The 17,198-nt window shown below is 45.3% G+C and overlaps 1 protein-coding gene across 2 annotated transcripts in view; it reads right to left on the bottom strand.

The window, feature by feature from the left end:
• Positions 1-34: 34 nt before the first annotated feature.
• The window catches only part of DGKI (diacylglycerol kinase iota), a 292,586-nt gene continuing 275,422 nt past the window's right edge, over positions 35-17,198 (bottom strand). For both annotated transcript variants that reach the window (XM_040438414.1, XM_040438411.1), the window contains 3 exons: positions 2,973-3,009; positions 2,376-2,475; positions 35-934 (listed from right to left, as the gene is read on the bottom strand). In XM_040438414.1, the coding sequence (XP_040294348.1) occupies positions 818-934; positions 2,376-2,475; positions 2,973-3,009 (254 nt within the window). In that variant the 3' untranslated portion in view covers positions 35-817. The remainder of the gene's footprint in view (positions 935-2,375; positions 2,476-2,972; positions 3,010-17,198) is intronic.

Here is a 17,198-nt window from a genome sequence, read left to right on the forward strand (position 1 = left end):
GTGAACATTACTCTTTAATAAAAGGACACTTCATTTGAACTTTATTAACCTAAAATGTTTGACAGAGAACAGTAGTTTGCAACGATCTATGTAATAATGTTACAAATCAAACGTCACAGGTTATGTCATGGTATATGAGCGCTGATACATATATATCTATATATTTGTGAATGCGACAGGATGTCTTTTCGTGTGGTATTATACTGTATTTTAGGTCATGTGGTCTTCTCATAAAAAAAATAATAATATATTAATAGGTTGACTTTCCGCAGCATGAATAAATTATGATTTATGCTTCTGCCCCGATGGTAACCACACTCATTGGTAATAGATTCCAGTCTCTTTTTTTAATGAGTTGGCTCCTGCTAATACAAAAAAAATAATAATATGAAAATGAAAAAAAGAGCTGTGAGATTGATAACACTGTGCCGGCTCTAAGTCTTTCTGTCTGCCGGGATGGGAGAGATCAGACCAAAGTGAGAAGATAGGACAACGGACGGGATCATGCGTCTTGTTGGAATACACACAGAAAGAGAGAGAGTTCCACATGTGGCGAGGGCTCTGCCCCACCTCTGCCTTCCTTTTCCTGGCTTTCGTCATTGCTTAACATGTCAAGTGAGTGGCAGTTCCGTGGCAAGTCTCGTTAGCCCTTACGAAACTGGAAAGTGCACCCTACACTGGAAATCTTGCATGAGGAAGGGGGTGCCTCTTCCGACCAGTTTCCTCCTCCTGGGTTGGGGGTGACCTTTTCCAGGAACCTTTTAGCTACGTGTGTCTCTTCTCTTTCCAAATTGATTTCTGCCATTTGCTGTCCTTATCAAACTGCGGTCTCCAGGTCTTCATTGGAAAGAAGCTGCTTTGCTTGACAAGTTTCCAAGTAAGATGCAAGTTCTGAGTCTTCTGCTTCTTGGGCTATGTCTAGAGCGGTTTGTCCCTGTGAAAGAAAGAAAAAATTAGATCACAAAAGAAAGTCAATTTGGATTCTAGGGCTCATAAAGATGACCGTATGAATGAATCCGCATCCGTTCCACAATTTTGCAGAACGGGTGCAGACCTATTAATTTCAATGGGGCTGCAAAAGACACGGACAGCACACCGCGTAGTTCTGATCCACGGCCCCGCAAAAAAGATAGAGCATGTCCTAGTCTTGTCCGTAATCGTGGCCAAAAATAGGCATTTCTATCATAGTGTCGGCCATGTGTGGTCCGCAAAATGCGGAACGCACATGGCCGGTATCCATATTTTACAGGTCCACAATTTGCGAACCGCAAAACACTAGGGCCATCTGAATGAGCCCTTAATTTAAAAGAATGTTTGCCCAACTGAAGGGAAAAATACAAATTTTCCACAACCTATTTTTAGCCGTTTTGAGTGGTAACTGAACAATGCCCCAATTCAGAAGGGCTGTAGGATGCCTCCACCATCTAAATAAATATGATGCACAGAGTTGCGGTCTGATGAGTGCCCTATCTGCCAGCAGCTATCCTTCAGTCAGCATTGCCAAGAACCTTAAACTCACCTTGATAGTAAATCCAATTTTTAGGGTGGCGGGAAAAGGGGCATGGCAGGGAAGAGGGTGGGGCTGGGCGGCCCGTCTCATTTATCGTTTTCTACACCTGTTTTTGGCGTAATAAAAGACTTAAATTTACAACAGCAAGGGAGCTGGCGTAGATTTAAGCAAGTCGCGTCAAGCGCCAGCGCAGGGTTATTACAACCAGCGACTAAAACGCTGGTCTTAATAAATGAACCCATTAGTTTTCACTGATGTCTGACCTAAACAAAATCCAAACTGACTGAGCATCTGTTCGGCAGACATCAGTTTGTCTTTGGCCATCAGGTTAAATTTTAAAAAGATCAGCCTAAATCTCACAATTTGGCTAAGATTCCTCTAGTATGGTCAGCTTTGGGCTAGATATTGTCAATATTAATGGTACTGGGCTATCTGTTTCTAGATTCATGGTATCTCAGTCATTGAGCAGAAGAAAGCAAAGAAAAAAAAGTGGATGTAGTAAGTAAAGGGGTGGAAGCAGAAGGTCTAGGGAACATGAATATGGCCCATAAGATACATAATATGACCTTAGTCAAATGCTTTTGTGCTTGAGCTCAATAGTCGTAAGACTCAAAACTTACTCATGGTTATAATGAGACCACCGAGAACCGGTCAGTTTGTATCTGAGGTTGTCTTGTGAACCTACAGACATCTTGTAGTAGAAAGCATCCGGCCAGTTTCCTGGCTACACTTTCTTCATAGTCATATTAAACATAATCTTGTCTATTTCTATGGTTTTCTTTTGCTTTTTTTGACGCAGAACAAGTGCAATGTCAGTAATGTACAGTGTGTGACTCTTAATACATATGAATAGTTGATGATTTACCTTGGAATTCCTTTTCAACAAACAGGCACCAGCATCCACAAGAATTCGGCAAACTAGCCTGTGTCCCTGGAAAGCAGCTTTGTGCAACGCTGTCTCACCTCTAAAAAGGAGACACAAGAGTAAGCATGGTGTTTGAGAGTTCAGTGTCCATGTATAATTGACTAATTACACCTATTCCAACCATTTCTAGTCCTATGGACAGATAATAAAGCACTGTTCTTGTTTTATTAGAAATAAATCCATCCAGAGCTGCATTCATAATTCTGCTGGCTTCTCCTTTGCTCTGAACTACCAGAAGGCAAATGGCAATTTCTATTTTGAGAAATGTGGTCTCTACAACTGACATGGTTCAATGTTCAGAAGTAAAGAAAACACTACATTTCCAAGAATACATTGTGGCGGCTAAGAAGGTAGCGGTGTGCCTGGTAACACCCATCTGACTGAATCCAAGTAGTATCCAGCAGTTTTTTTTTTATCTGGCTCTTAATGAGACTAGTGATGAGGGATTCTCTGAAACAGTATCTCACATTTTTCCAAGATGCCTAGATTAATTGGATGTAAGTGGTTAGGACAGAAGAATGCCAGTGATAAACTTACGTGGTTCTGTCTACCATGTCGAAAAGATCCTCAGGTCCTAAAGGGAAAGATATAGAGAAGAATGAAGGGAATGAGAAGGAAATGGAAAGGAAGAACTTTTGAGCAACAATTTTATTAAAGGCAAAATAAACAGAATGTTTGTCCACCAGGACAGATAGTCCAAAAGAAACAGAGCTTTCTCCAGCAAAGGCAGACAGTATAAGCCTTTTCCTTAGGCAAATTTCAAATAGCCCATTTCTTCACATAAGAGCAATAGCATAAAACGGCTATACCACTTAGTCCAGGGATCAGCAACCTCTGGCACGCCATCTGTGGTGAAACTACAACTCCCAGCATGATCCACTCACTTTTTTGGGATTCCTGAGAACAGCCAAGCAAGTGTGCATCTCTAAAGCCATTCCTAAATTCCAGACCCTAGAATCCACCTAAATAATACACTAGGATGTACGAAACAGATAGTAGCAGCCTCAGTGGCAGATACCTATGATCCAGCACTTTCCCGGCAGGTTGCTTACAGATTGAGTAACCTAATCAATAAATTAAATCCAAGTGTGTAGGGGAGGGAGCCCATCTCTGGTTGGTCCCATACTCTTTGCTATTGTGTGGCAAGAACCTGTGCAGCACTGCATTTTTAGCAAACAAGGGGTGGGTAAAAGGCTAAAGGATTATGGAAATGGGGTGCAAAGGGAAGCAAACTATCTGACCAGGATGGTAAATTATGTAGAGGGGGGTATTTTGATTTTTGCTATGGGGCTTCCTCTCTTCTGTCTATGCCATTTATTTATTTTATGCACTTATATAGCGATTCTATATTCTGCAGCGCTTTTCAGGCATCAGAATCAAGCGGTCCCCAATGGGGCTCACAATCTAAGTTCCCTATCAGTATGTCTTTGGTGGTGAACCAGTTCAGTACATAGGTGAATAGGTTGGACAATCAGAGCCCACATCATTGCCCCATTCTGTGGTGAAGGTAATAAATAATTTGAGGATGTAAAAACTGACAAAGAAGGCAGAAAGAACTGGATATAGAGGATGAAGGGCTGGTACCAGAAGGTCTAGGAATAATGAAGATCACCCATAGATTACATAACTTGAACGTGGTCAACATTGCTGTTGTCCTCTCCTGGCCCCCTGGAGCCAATACCTGTAAACCTCAAAACTTACTATTGTTTACTGGCTTTGTTATTCTACTTATTCTTAAAATGTGGCAACAAATATGATTTAGGTCCTCGTTCACAGTAAGCGACACCAACCACCACAATATGTTCATATACTATTGGTTTCACAGTCGAATGCTTAAAGGGGTTGGCTGGTTTCCTATACTGATGACCTGTCCTCAGGATAGGCCATCAATATCAGATCAGCGGTGGTCTGACTCCCAGCACCCTCGTCAATCAACTGTTTTAAGAGAACGCAACACTCCTGCGAACGCTGCTTTCTCCTCACTGTTTACCTGCTCCCTGTTGACTTTGCAGTGGATGTAATTACAGCTCCTCCATCCTATTCACTTGAAATGGGACAGAGTGTAACTACTGCTCCTTCCCATTTAAGTGAGAGGGAGGAATGAAATGTAATCACACCTGCTCTCCGCTGAAATATCAGCGGTGAGCAGGTGAACAGTGAAGTTCTTTTCAAACAGCTGATCAGCTGGGTACTGAGAGTCAGACGCCCGCTGATCTGATATTGATGAGCTATCCTGAGGATATTCTTTGTTTTTCTAGCCATTCTAGCCAACTTTAGATGAAGTCAGTACAGAATTAGCATATATAGTAGTGGAGTGTACAGGAGGTCAGTATAGAAGGAGCATATATAGAAATGGAGTGAACTGTAGAGATGTCAGTATAGAAGAAGCATATAGTATTTAGTTTTGTAGTGTATAGGAAGTCAGTATAGTGGGAGTACATATACAGTGATGAAGTGTATAGGAGGTGTATAAAAGGATATATCATACATCACTGTATTTCAGGTAATCTATAGGGGTAGCAATACAAGTTATGGGATAAATAGTTTTTTTTATTACATTTGTACAGGTATAAACATGGAGAAATGACTAAATCACATGACACACTGGGTGTAAGGCCTAAAGGCTCTTTCACACTTGTGTTATTCTGTTCCGGCATAGAGTTCCGTCGTCGGGGCTCTATGCCGGAAGAATCCTGATCAGGATTATCCCCATGCATTCTGAATGGAGAGAAATCCGTTCAGGATGCATCAGGATGTCTTCAGTTCCGGAACGGAACGTTTTTTGGCGGAAGAAAATACCGCAGCATGCTGCGCTTTTTGCTCCGGTCAAAAATCCTGAACACTTGCCGCAAGGCCGGATCCGGAATTAATGCCCATTGAAAGGCATTAATCCGGATCCGGCCTTAAGCTAAACGTCGTTTCGGCGCATTACCGGATCCGACGTTTAGCTTTTTCTGAATGGTTACCATGGCCGCCAGGACACTAAAGTCCTGTTTGCCATGGTAAAGTGTAGTGGGGAGCGGGGGAGCAGTATACTTACCGTCCGTGCGGCTCCAGGGGCGCTTCAGAGTGACGTCAGGGCGCCCCACGCGCATGGATGACGTGATCATCCATTCGCATGGGGCGCCCTGACGTCATTCTGGAGCGCCCTGGGAGCCGCACGGACGGTAAGTATACTGCTCCCCCGCTCCCCACTACTACTATGGCAACCAGGACTTTAATAGCGTCCTGGGTGCCATAGTAACACTGAACGCATTTTGAAGACGGATCCGTCTTCAAATGCTTTCAGTTCACTTGCGGTGTTACGGATCCGGTGGGCACTTCCGGCAAATGGAGTACACGACAGATCCGGACAACGCAAGTGTGAAAGAGGCCAGTCATACTAAATGGTGCAATTCACACTTTTTGAAGTACGGACAGTACTGACAGGACAGACTGGTAATGTAGGGCTGTGATAATGGAAACTTCATACAACTGCTGCTGCTCATTATCCCCACCCCCACCTCCTCTCTGTACTTCATGTCTCCTCATGAACCCCATTCCTACAGAGATTCAGCTAAAGATCTTATCATCTGTATTCAGGATCATAATTCCTGACAAGCAGAGCAGAGAGGAGAATGAGGCAGCTCTTTACCTCACTGAAGTAACTTGTCCTCCTGTGTGATTAGGACAGGTTTTTGTGTATACTAATAAGACAGCGGCCATTTTATTTCTCCTAATGATTGCTCCCTAGAAAAAAAACAAGCCATTACATCTAAAAAAAGGTATTTGGGAATGTGTTTATAATAAAGTAATATTTAGGTATTTTCAGTAATTTTATTTTATTAATTGCCAGAGAACCACTTTAATAGGTCTGGAAAAAAAACTAATTCACCTGGACGCCCTATGGACATCAGATACATCAGTGTTTTGTGGACGGAAATTGGAATGGCCGCCTGAATCAGGCTTTAGGACCAATAAGGAAGAAATACTGAAGAAAGAAGAGAGAGAGGAGAAGATGAAAAAGCTGGGGGCCCTATGAGAGTATGAATAAAGATGTATATTTATAATTACGTGATGTGATTTTTTCTTCATTGTGAACAGTAAAACTTTCGAATGATTTTGGCAGTGACCCCACAGGGAGCCGTCACCCAAATCCCAGGCAGTGTAACCCTGGCATCAGCACTCAACCGTCCCAAATCCTCCTCCGCAGCTCACACAAAAAAAGGAAGAAGCTTTAGAGAAGATGCCATTACCAGACTGTCAGTCAGTGCCCAGCGGGTGCCCGGAGAGGAGACAAGAAGGAGGAGAAGAGAAGGAGAAAAGGAGACAAAACCAGCCCGGCTGTGAAAGGAGGACAGAGGGGGAGGAAGCAGCAGGGAGGCGCCATGTACAAAGGCCCAGCATAGTGGGGCGGCGGGGAAAATACAGCCAGAAATGCAGGCACTGTTGTGAGGATTGTGAAAAGATGGCAGCGAAGGACACGGAGCTGAGGTCATAGTCAGGCTGTCGTCACTTTAACCCTTTCACAACATATGCCCTGCTGTGCCACCAGCATTTACCATACAGATATATACTGTATGTTGCAGCAGAAATTGTCTGATATAGTGTAGCTGAGTTTTTTTATTTTTTATTAATGTGTTTTATTGAACAATTGTAATAGACAAAGCAATACAGAGATTAGTCTGGACCAAGGTCCATAAACATGTGTGTATATGATATTCAAATATATTCCAACATAACAGTAGTAACAATTAGAATATAACCACAGAGAAATATGCAATGGGTCATTCTGAATATAAAGGTCTATCTGGATGCAGTCATAACAGCATTAGTCATTACATGAGTTGAATACAAAATTTGTGTAGAGGAGCACCATGATCCCCAGACCCCTAAGAACTTGGAAGAACATCCCCTATTCTTGAAAACTATATATTCAAATGGGACTATTGTGTTCACCAAAGTTTTCCATTGACTCATAGAGGGGCTTCTATCACCCATCCACCTAATCGCTATAGCTTTACGTGCCACAAATAGAGTCTCTCGCAGGAAGACCCTGGTATAATGTGGGTAGATGGCCTCGTCAAGAATACCAAATAGGCACATCATAGGTTCCATGGGAACAGGAAGGTTTGTTAAATTAGAAAGAAAATCCGTAACTTCCTTCCAGAACTTCTGGATGTATGTGCATGCCCATACAAGGTGCCAGAAATGTGCCCCCTCCATTGCACATCTGTGGCATCTGGAATGAGACACCCCACCCATTCTACAAAGTCGTATTGGAGAGAGATAGCTTTGGTGTATAATACATAATTATATGAACTTATTGTTTATAGTAGGAGAGACTAGCGTAGGCGATTCCAAAACATCACTAATGTCCTCATCCCTGAGGTCCGGGATCACGGCCATCCACTTATCAATGACTGGTAACTGGGCAGATTGCAATATAGTACCTAGTAAGTAAGTATATATAGCGAAGATAAAACCTTGAGGACCCTGGGAACGGAATATCCCGATCAGTGGATAAATAGATATAGTTATGTGTGTGTCACTAAAGTGAGAATTCAAGGCGTGCCGAAGTTGCAGGAACCTATAAAATGCCGTTCTGGGTAAATCAAAGCGTGCTCTTATGGCATCAAATGTACTAAAAACATTATCTTGATATACATCATTCAGAGTGTAAACGCCAGAATTAATTTCCGGGTAGGGAGACCAGGGGCGGGAATATAGGGTTATTCCATAAGGGTGTCTCAGCTAAGTTACCTTGGAGTGTATGGATTCTTTTACATGCTTCCCACACCTGTATGGCCAATTAATGAATAGGCAGAAGAAGACGGGGGAACAACTGTGGCCGTTCCAACACTGGCCACAAGGGCTTAAGATTTAGATATGTGGCTAGGTGAATCTCTGGATTAGCCATCTGATCATAGGGAGATAACCATGTCTTTAGGTACCGCAATTAGCCCGCTAAATAATATAGGTGAAAATCTGATAAGGACACTCCCCCCTTGCTTTGGGATGACATAGGTTGGGTATGGACAATTTAGGTCTATTAGAGCCCCAAATAAACAGTGAAATTATCGAGTTAAGTTGCTGGAAGAATGCTTTGGGGACTATATACGGGGCATGCTCCAGAACATATAGACACTTGGGCAATATAATCAACTTAATTAAGTTGATGCGGCCTGAGACTGATAGGGGGCAAACCACTCCACACCCGGAATTTCTCCCTACTATGATCTAGAAGAGGCTGGATGTTAAAGGTGTAAAAGGATGAAGCGTCCTTGGTGATGACCACGCCCAGATATTTAAAACTGGACAAAACTGGTAATTCACCACTCAGGCCTATCCAGCTAGACTCATACAATTGGAATAAAGCAGATTTGGGCCAGTTAATCCGTAATCCAGAATATTGGCCGAAGATATCAATCAGTGAGATGGCTCGAGGGAGAGTGTCCTCCACCTCTGACATGAAGAGCACCATATCATCAGCATAAAGTCCCAGTCTATTTTCTCTCTCTCCCACTCTAATACCCCTAAACTGTGAGTCACCCCTAATGCATATGGCCAAGGGCTCTATTGACAGATCAAAAATCAACGGTGACAGCAGACACCCCTGTCTAGTCCCCTGACCCAGATGAAAGTAAGCCGAGCAGATGCCATTTACCAGGATATTAGATCTTGAGTGCTTGTACAGAATAGACACCCATTTGATGAAATTAGGACCAAAACCTAAGCACTGAAGAGTAGCTATTAAGTATGGCAATTCTACAGAATCAAAGGCCTTGGCTGCGTCTAGTGACGCCAGTGCCCACCATTGTTTCTGCCTAAGACCTATTTGTGTTAGTACCTGCACTCGTAGAATATTGTCAGTGGTGGATTTTCCAGGCATGAAGCCAGATTGGTCAGGATGGATTACACTTAGAATATGTCCGGCCATGCGGATCGCCAACATTTTTGCTAGAATTTTGTAATCTAGATTCAGCAGTGAGATGAGTCTATATGAGCCACAATCAGTTACATCATACAATGACGGTGGTAGTGTCTTTCATAAAAGCATCTTGATACATTTTAAGTGATGGGAGATTTAACGCATGTGCATATCTAGTATACACCTCTACCGGAATACCATCTGGGCCAGGGGACTTACCAGTCGCCAATGGAGCAATAGCATCAGTAAATCTCAGAAAGTGTTATTCGGTCCGCCAACATTTCCACAGCCTCATGCGGCAACTTGGGAAACTCAAGTTCCTGAAGGTATTCTAAAGTCTCCTCTGAAGTATACATCCCTTGTGCCTTATATAATTCCTGATAAAATTCTCAAAATCTTTAAGCAATGTCTCCAGATTCCAACAACATACTGTCATCATCAGCTCGTATACGGATGATTGCAGGTGATGCTTGGTTCTAGTGTACTATATGGGCTAAAAGTCTACTGGATTGATTACCCATTTCAAAATATGCATGTTTAACAAAAAATAATTTCCGTTGGGCTTTCTCTTTTAATAGAGTAAGGTATTGGCGTCCAGTCAACAACCATGCCTCCTTATTCTCTTCTGTGGGGTCCGCTACATACACTCCCTCCAATCTGATACAATCAGTTGCTAATTCCTTCTCCTGTTCAGCTGTGGCCCTTTTAATAATAGAAATAGACCCCTTAATTATGCTTTCAGGGTCTCCCACACCAGTGACAGGTCTTCATGAGTATCATGTATGGACATGAAGACTGATAATTGATCAGGGATACGATCTGAGGGTGAGAATAAAGTGAGCCAAAAGGGGTGAATTCTCATGGAGCAGCCAATTGGTCTAGTATTTGTCACGGGGCGCCAAAGGCGCACTCGGTCTCCCATCAGCCGCAGACCTGCTGCTTAGCTTCGGGAGCGAGGATCTGTGTTTGGCCTCGTTCCCAGGGCAGCTTTGCTAGCTGGGAGGCTCCCTGCTCCTAGGTCTGCCTTGAGTGCCGAGCTGATCACTCGGTGCTCGACTTGTCTGTCTGTCGGTCATGTGACGCTGGCCACGTCACATGACCCTCAGACCTCACTATAAATACAGGCAGCCTGCTTGCCACAGGTTGCCTGTTAATTCTAGGTTCCTGGATATTTGTTGGACTACTGAATACTCACCTGATCCTGTTCCCTGACGATCCTTTGCCTGCTCTTCCTGTACTGCGCATCCCTCCTGGTATTGTGACCTCGGCTCCCACCTGACTACTGTTTGCGGACTCCTCTGGTACTTCTCTACTCTCCTGGTATTTGACCCCGGCTTCTCCTGACCATTCTTTGCTTAACCCTTTGTACTGCGTAGCTCTCTTGGTTCTGACCCGGTCCGTTCACGTTCCGTATTTTGTCTTGTCTGTCTTCCCTGCACAGATTGTATTTCATAAATCTCTACTTAAAAAATATTTTTAACCTGTTGTACCGTTGAAAGCCTCGCCTCCACCGGTTCTTGTTAGTGATGCTGTCGAGTATGTGGTGTCTAACATAGTGGATGTCAGGAGAGTGCGTAATTCCTTACAGTACCTGATTCACTGGAAGGGGTATGGACCCGAAGAGAGATCTTGGGTACCCGCCAGGGAGGTTCATGCTCCTAGACTTGTTCGAAAATTTCATTTAGAACACCTTGAAAGGCCATCGCCTCAAGTCTTGGGTCCGGTGGCCCCTCGTAAAAGGGGGGGTACTGTCATGGGGCGCCAAAGGCGCACTCGGTCTCCCATCAGCCGCAGACCTGCTGCTTAGCTTCGGGAGTGAGGATCTGTGTTTGGCCTCGTTCCCAGGGCTAATTCCCTTTGCTAGCTTGGAGGCTCCCTGCTCCTAGGTCTGCCTTGAGTGCCGAGCTGATCACTCGGTGCTCGACTTGTCTGTCTGTCGGTCATGTGACGCTGGCCACGTCACATGACCCTCAGACCTCACTATAAATACAGGCAGCTTGCTGGCCACAGGTTGCCTGTTAATTCTAGGTTCCTGGATATTTGTTGGACTACTGAATACTCACCTGATCCTGTTCCCTGACGATCCTTTGCCTGCTCCTCCTGTACTGCGCATCCCTCCTGGTATTGCGACCTTGGCTCCCACCTGACTACTGTTTGCGGACTCCTCTGGTACTTCTCTACTCTCCTGGTATTTGACCCCGGCTTCTCCTGACCATTCTTTGCTTAACCCTTTGTACTGCGTAGCTCTCTTGGTTCTGACCCGGTCCGTTCACGTTCCGTATTTTGTCTTGTCTGTCTTCCCTGCACATATCCTAAGTAATGGACTGTCGTCCAGTTGTCCCCTGTCATCAGGACTCGTGAGGCAAGTAGGCAGGGCTAGGGGTGAGGGTGGAGCGCAGAGGTCACTATCCTTCCCCCTGTGTGTGTGTGGACGTGACCGTTACAGTATTAGTTAATTTCAGAGGAGAGTGGTCAGAGACTCCCCGGTTACCATACTCTACAATATAGTCAGCAGCACACATAGCTAAGTTACCAAAAGCATAATCTATATGTGATAGGGTATTATGGCTGGCAGATTGGCAGGAGTAAGCAGTAGAGTCTGGATGTTTAATGCGCCAATTATATAAATGTTATAAAGTATAAATCTGAAGGTGTCGGCCCTTTAAAGGGTAATGAGGGGGGATTCGCAGAGAGCGACGAGGAGAAAGCAAAGCTGTTAAATATTTTCTTCTCCAGTGTATTCACTGAGGAATATAAACTGTCAGATAAAAAAGCTGAATGTTGAAATAAATTCGCCATTAAAAGTGTCCTGTCTGACCCAGGAAGAAGTACAACAGCGACTAAAAAAGATCAAAATAGACAAATCGCCAGGACCGGATGGCATACACCCCCGTATCCTAAGGGAATTAAGTAATGTCATAGCCAGACCCTTATTTCTGATATTTGCGGACTCTATACTGACAGGGAATGTCCCACAGGATTTGCGCATGGCAAATGTGGTGCCAATATTCAAAAAGGGTCCAAAAACAGAGCTTGGAAACTATAGGCCGGTAAGTTTAACATCTGTTGTGGGTAAACTGTTTGAAGGTTTTCTGAGAGATGCTATCTTAGAGCATCTTAACGGAAATAAGCAAATAACGCCATATCAGCATGGCTTCGTGAGGGATCGGTCATGTCAAACTAATTTAATCAGTTTCTATGAGGAGGCAAGTTCTAGACTTGACAGCGGCGAATCAATGGATGTCGTATTTCTGGACTTCTCCAAAGCATTTGACACTGTACCACATAAAAGGTTAGTATATAAAATGAGAATGCTTGGACTGGGAGAAAACGTCTGTAAGTGGGTAAGTAACTGGCTGAGTGATAGAAAACAGAGGGTGGTTATTAACGGTACACACTCAGATTGGGTCACTGTCACTAGTGGAGTACCTCAGGGGTCAGTATTGGGCCCTATTCTCTTCAATATATTTATTAATGATCTTGTAGAAGGCTTGCATAGTAAAATATCAATTTTCGCAGATGACACTAAACTGTGTAAAGTAATTAACACTGAAGAGGACAGTATACTACTACAGAGGGATCTGGATAGATTGCAGGCTTGGGCAGATAAGTGGCAGATGAGGTTTAACACTGACAAATGTAAAGTTATGCACATGGGAAGAAATAATGCAAGTCACTCGTACATACTAAATGGTAAAACACTCGGTAACACTGACATGGAAAAGGATCTAGGAATTTTAATAAACAGCAAACTAAGCTGCAAAAAACAGTGTCAGGCAGCTGCTGCCAAGGCCAATAATATAATGGGTTGCATCAAAAGGGGCATAGATGCCCGTGATGAGAACATATTCCTCCTACTTTACAAATCATTAGTCAGACCACACATGGAGTACTGTGTACAGTTCTGGGCTCCAGTGAACAAGGCAGACATAGCAGAGCTGGAGAGGGTCCAGAGGAGGGCAACTAAAGTAATAACTGGAATGGGGCAACTACAGTACCCTGAAAGATTATCAAAATTAGGGTTATTCACGTTAGAAAAAAGACGACTGAGGGGAGATCTAATTACTATGTATAAATATATCAGGGGTCAGTACAGAGATCTATCCCATCATCTATTTATCCCCAGGACTGTGACTGTGACGAGGGGACATCCTCTGCGTTTGGAGGAAAGAAGGTTTGTACACAAACATAGAAAAGGATTCTTTACGGTAAGAGCAGTGAGACTATGGAACTCTCTGCCTGAGGAGGTGGTGATGGTGAGTACAATAAAGGAATTCAAGAGGGGCCTGGATGTATTTCTGGAGCGTAATAATATTACAGGCTATAGCTACTAGAGAGGGGTCGTTGATCCAGGGAGTTATTCTGATTGCCTGATTGGAGTCGGGAAGGAATTTTTTATTCCCCTAAAGTGAGGAAAATTGGCTCCTACCTCACAGGGATTTTTTTGCCTTCCTCTGGATCAACTTGCAGGATAACAGGCCGAACTGGATGGACAAATGTCTTTTTTCGGCCTTATGTACTATGTTACTATGTTACATGTCCATCCATCCCAGTTCATCTGTAAGTCTGGAAAGTGGTGACACATAGTCAACTGATACCCCAGGCACTCCATTTGGATGGAATCTATCTAAAACTGCATTGAGTGTCATATTACAATCTCCCATGCATAGTATCCCAGCAGACGGGTATGCAGTTGCAAATGTCACCGCTTGGTGAAGAACAGAGAGAGATGAGGAAGGTGCAGTGGCGTTGCAAGGGGGGTGCGGGGGGTGCGGGCCGCACCGGGTGACACCAGTCTGATGGGGTGTCACCCGGCCGCCGGAGGCCCGGACTGACTCACTGCCGAAGTGCAATTACATCATTGTGTATACTAATTAATCACCTTGGTAGGTCTGGCTGGCGGCTGCTGCTACAATGGGGTGTCACCCGCCCCCGCCGGAGGCCCGGACCGACTTACTGCCGAAGTGCAATTTCATTGTGTTACTAATTAATCACCTTGGTAGGTCTGGCTGGCGGCTGCTGCTACAATGGGGTGTCACCCGCCCCCCGCCGGGGGCAGGTGACACCCCATTGTAGCAGCAGCCGCCAGCCAGACCTACCAAGGTGATTAATTAAATGATGTAACACATTGAAATTGCACTTCGGCAGCAAGTCCGGCCGGGGGCCTTACATACTATTTACTTACAGTGCGGGCAGCGGGCCTGCGGCTGTCCTACTCCTGCCTACATGTGTGCCGGCTCAGGCCAAAGGAGGCGTCACTGACTGTCAGTGGGGCCGCGGTGGAGGGAGGAGAGGAGGCGGAGCTGCTGTGGCCTGTAAAAGCTGCCCCTCCAGGCTGGCAGCAGAAGAACACAGTGGCATGCTGTTGGAACTTCGCCGACCCTGCTGGACTCTAGTCTGGACCCAGGAGAAGACACCTTAAGGCAGAGCCAGGCCAGCTGAGATTGGAGCCAGGACCAGACCGACCCCACTCCAGCCAGACCCCAGTGATATATCAGGTACTGACACTGTAAATGTATTGTAATTGTAACAGAGAGGGGGAGATGGGGGACAAAATGTACAAACATGTCTGTGCCATGGAGCCTGGAGGGGAAGAGAAGAAATGTCTGTGCCACCGACTCCAACATTGTCCCTCATCATGTCACCCCCCCTGATGGCGCAGACTCCAACATTGTCCCCCATTAGGGAGCATAATGGATGGGGGCTGACGGCTGTCATGGGGGGCATGATGGCTGACATGGGGGGGCTGATGGCTGACATGGGAGTAATGATGGATGGGTGCTGACATGGGCATGATGGATGGGGTGCTGACATGGGGGGCTGATGGCTGACTGCTGACATGGGGTGCTGACGGCTGACATAAGGGGCATGATGGATGGGGGCTGACGGCTGACATGGGCATGATGGATGGAGTGCTGACATGGGGGGCTGATGGCTGACATGGGGTGCTGACGGCGGACATGAGGGCATGATGGCTGACATAGGGGCATGACGGCTGACATGGGGGGGCATGATGGATGGGGGCTGACGGCTGTCATGGGCATGATGGATGGGGTGCTGACGGCTGACATGGGGGCATGATGGCTGACATGGGGGGCTGATGGCTGACGGCTGACATGGGGGGTAATGATGGATGGGGGCTGACATGGGCATGATGGGGTGCTGACGGCTGACATGGGCATGATGGATGGGGTGCTGATGGCTGACATGGGCATGATGGATGGGGTGCTGACATGGGGGGCTGATGGCTGACAGCTGACATGGGGTGCTGACGGCTGACATGAAGGCATAATGGCTGACATAGGGGCATGACGGCTGACATGGGGGCATGATGGATGGGGGCTGACATGGGCATGATGGATGGGGTGCTGACGGCTGATATGGGGGTCTGACCTGAGGTATAATGGAAAATATTGTTTCTTATTATACTCCTCTAAAACCTATGTGCATCTTATAGGGCGAAAAGTACAGTCCTCAAACCAGATTGAAGCAGAGAGAAGATATCAGGACCACACAGAGGAGAAGCCAGCTGCTGCAGACAGAACCAGGACCAGGTGAGCTGCGGGCGGGGAGGGGGGGGGGGGGGATCACCGAGATGTAGCTTCGCTTGTGTTGCCAAAAAATCCTTGCACAGGCTCTGGTCACGTCCACGTTACAGGGCCGGTGCAAAGAGTCCCACAGTACATAATGTGGGCAAAATATACCTACTTACATAACATTCCCAATAAATACATTTATTTTTTTGTGAAAAAAGGCTATTTTACATTTTTATTAGTGATACTCTAAGGTGCCAGGGGGTGTACCCTGGCATTTTTATTATGGTACACCACCTGGCACCATTTTCCACATAAAAATAAGTTTATGTATTGAGAATGTTATGTAATTAGGTATATTTTGCCCACATTATGTACTGTGGGACTCTTTATTTATTATATAAAAATATAGGGGACACGTACTGTGCTGTAAAAATATTGCTATTGCCAAAGTCAGGAGGTAAGCAGGGTGGCCACCTCCAGGCTCTATCATTGTGCCACTCTTTGGCCTTCTCATACTGCCGCCAACTCCTCACTCTGTCATTTTGCCTCTCGGTGGCCTTCTCCTGATGCTGCTGCCCTGAACTCCAGACTCTGTGCTTGTGCCACTCGGTGGCCTTCTCCTGATGCTGCCAACTCCAGACTCGGTCAATGTGCCACTTGTTGGCTTTCTCCTGACACTGCTGCTGCTGACGTCAACTATAGACTCTGTCATTGGGCCACTCTGTGGTCTCCTCATGCTGATGCCAAATCCACACTCTGTCATGCTGCCGCTTTGCGCCTACTTAATTATATTTGGGGGCGGGGGGCATTTCCAAATTTTAACCTGGACTCCAGGTTGGACCTGGAGAGATGTCAGGCACTCAGAGCCCTCTCTGTGGGCACCCATCCCACACCCTGGGAAAAAGTCTATGGGTGTACCAATTTGCCTTACACTTTTTCTGCCATTCATCAGTGCAGGGCGCGCTATAAACAACACAGGCAGCGCATTAACTGTAGGCAGGATATTATAGCTATGTAAATGATAAAGTACATGGAAGACAGACCATATTGGTATTCAGCTTAAATTGCCATGTTGGCACTTTTTTATAAATAAGTGGGTTTTGGGTTGCAGTTTGGGCACTCAGTCTCTAAAAGGTTCACCATCACTGCTCTATACTGGGCCCCCTTATATCCTATATCCAGTCACTTTATGCCGGTGTTATCCAGTCACTGTATGTAGGTGTTATCTGGTCATTGTATGGCGGTGTTATTATTTGGTTTGAGGACTGATATATTTACAGTGTATACTGTAGATTCCAGTATATTATGCTGTAGTGT

Source organism: Bufo bufo, chromosome 1, assembly GCF_905171765.1.
Source record: "Bufo bufo chromosome 1, aBufBuf1.1, whole genome shotgun sequence".
Taxonomy (NCBI): Eukaryota; Metazoa; Chordata; class Amphibia; order Anura; family Bufonidae; genus Bufo; species Bufo bufo.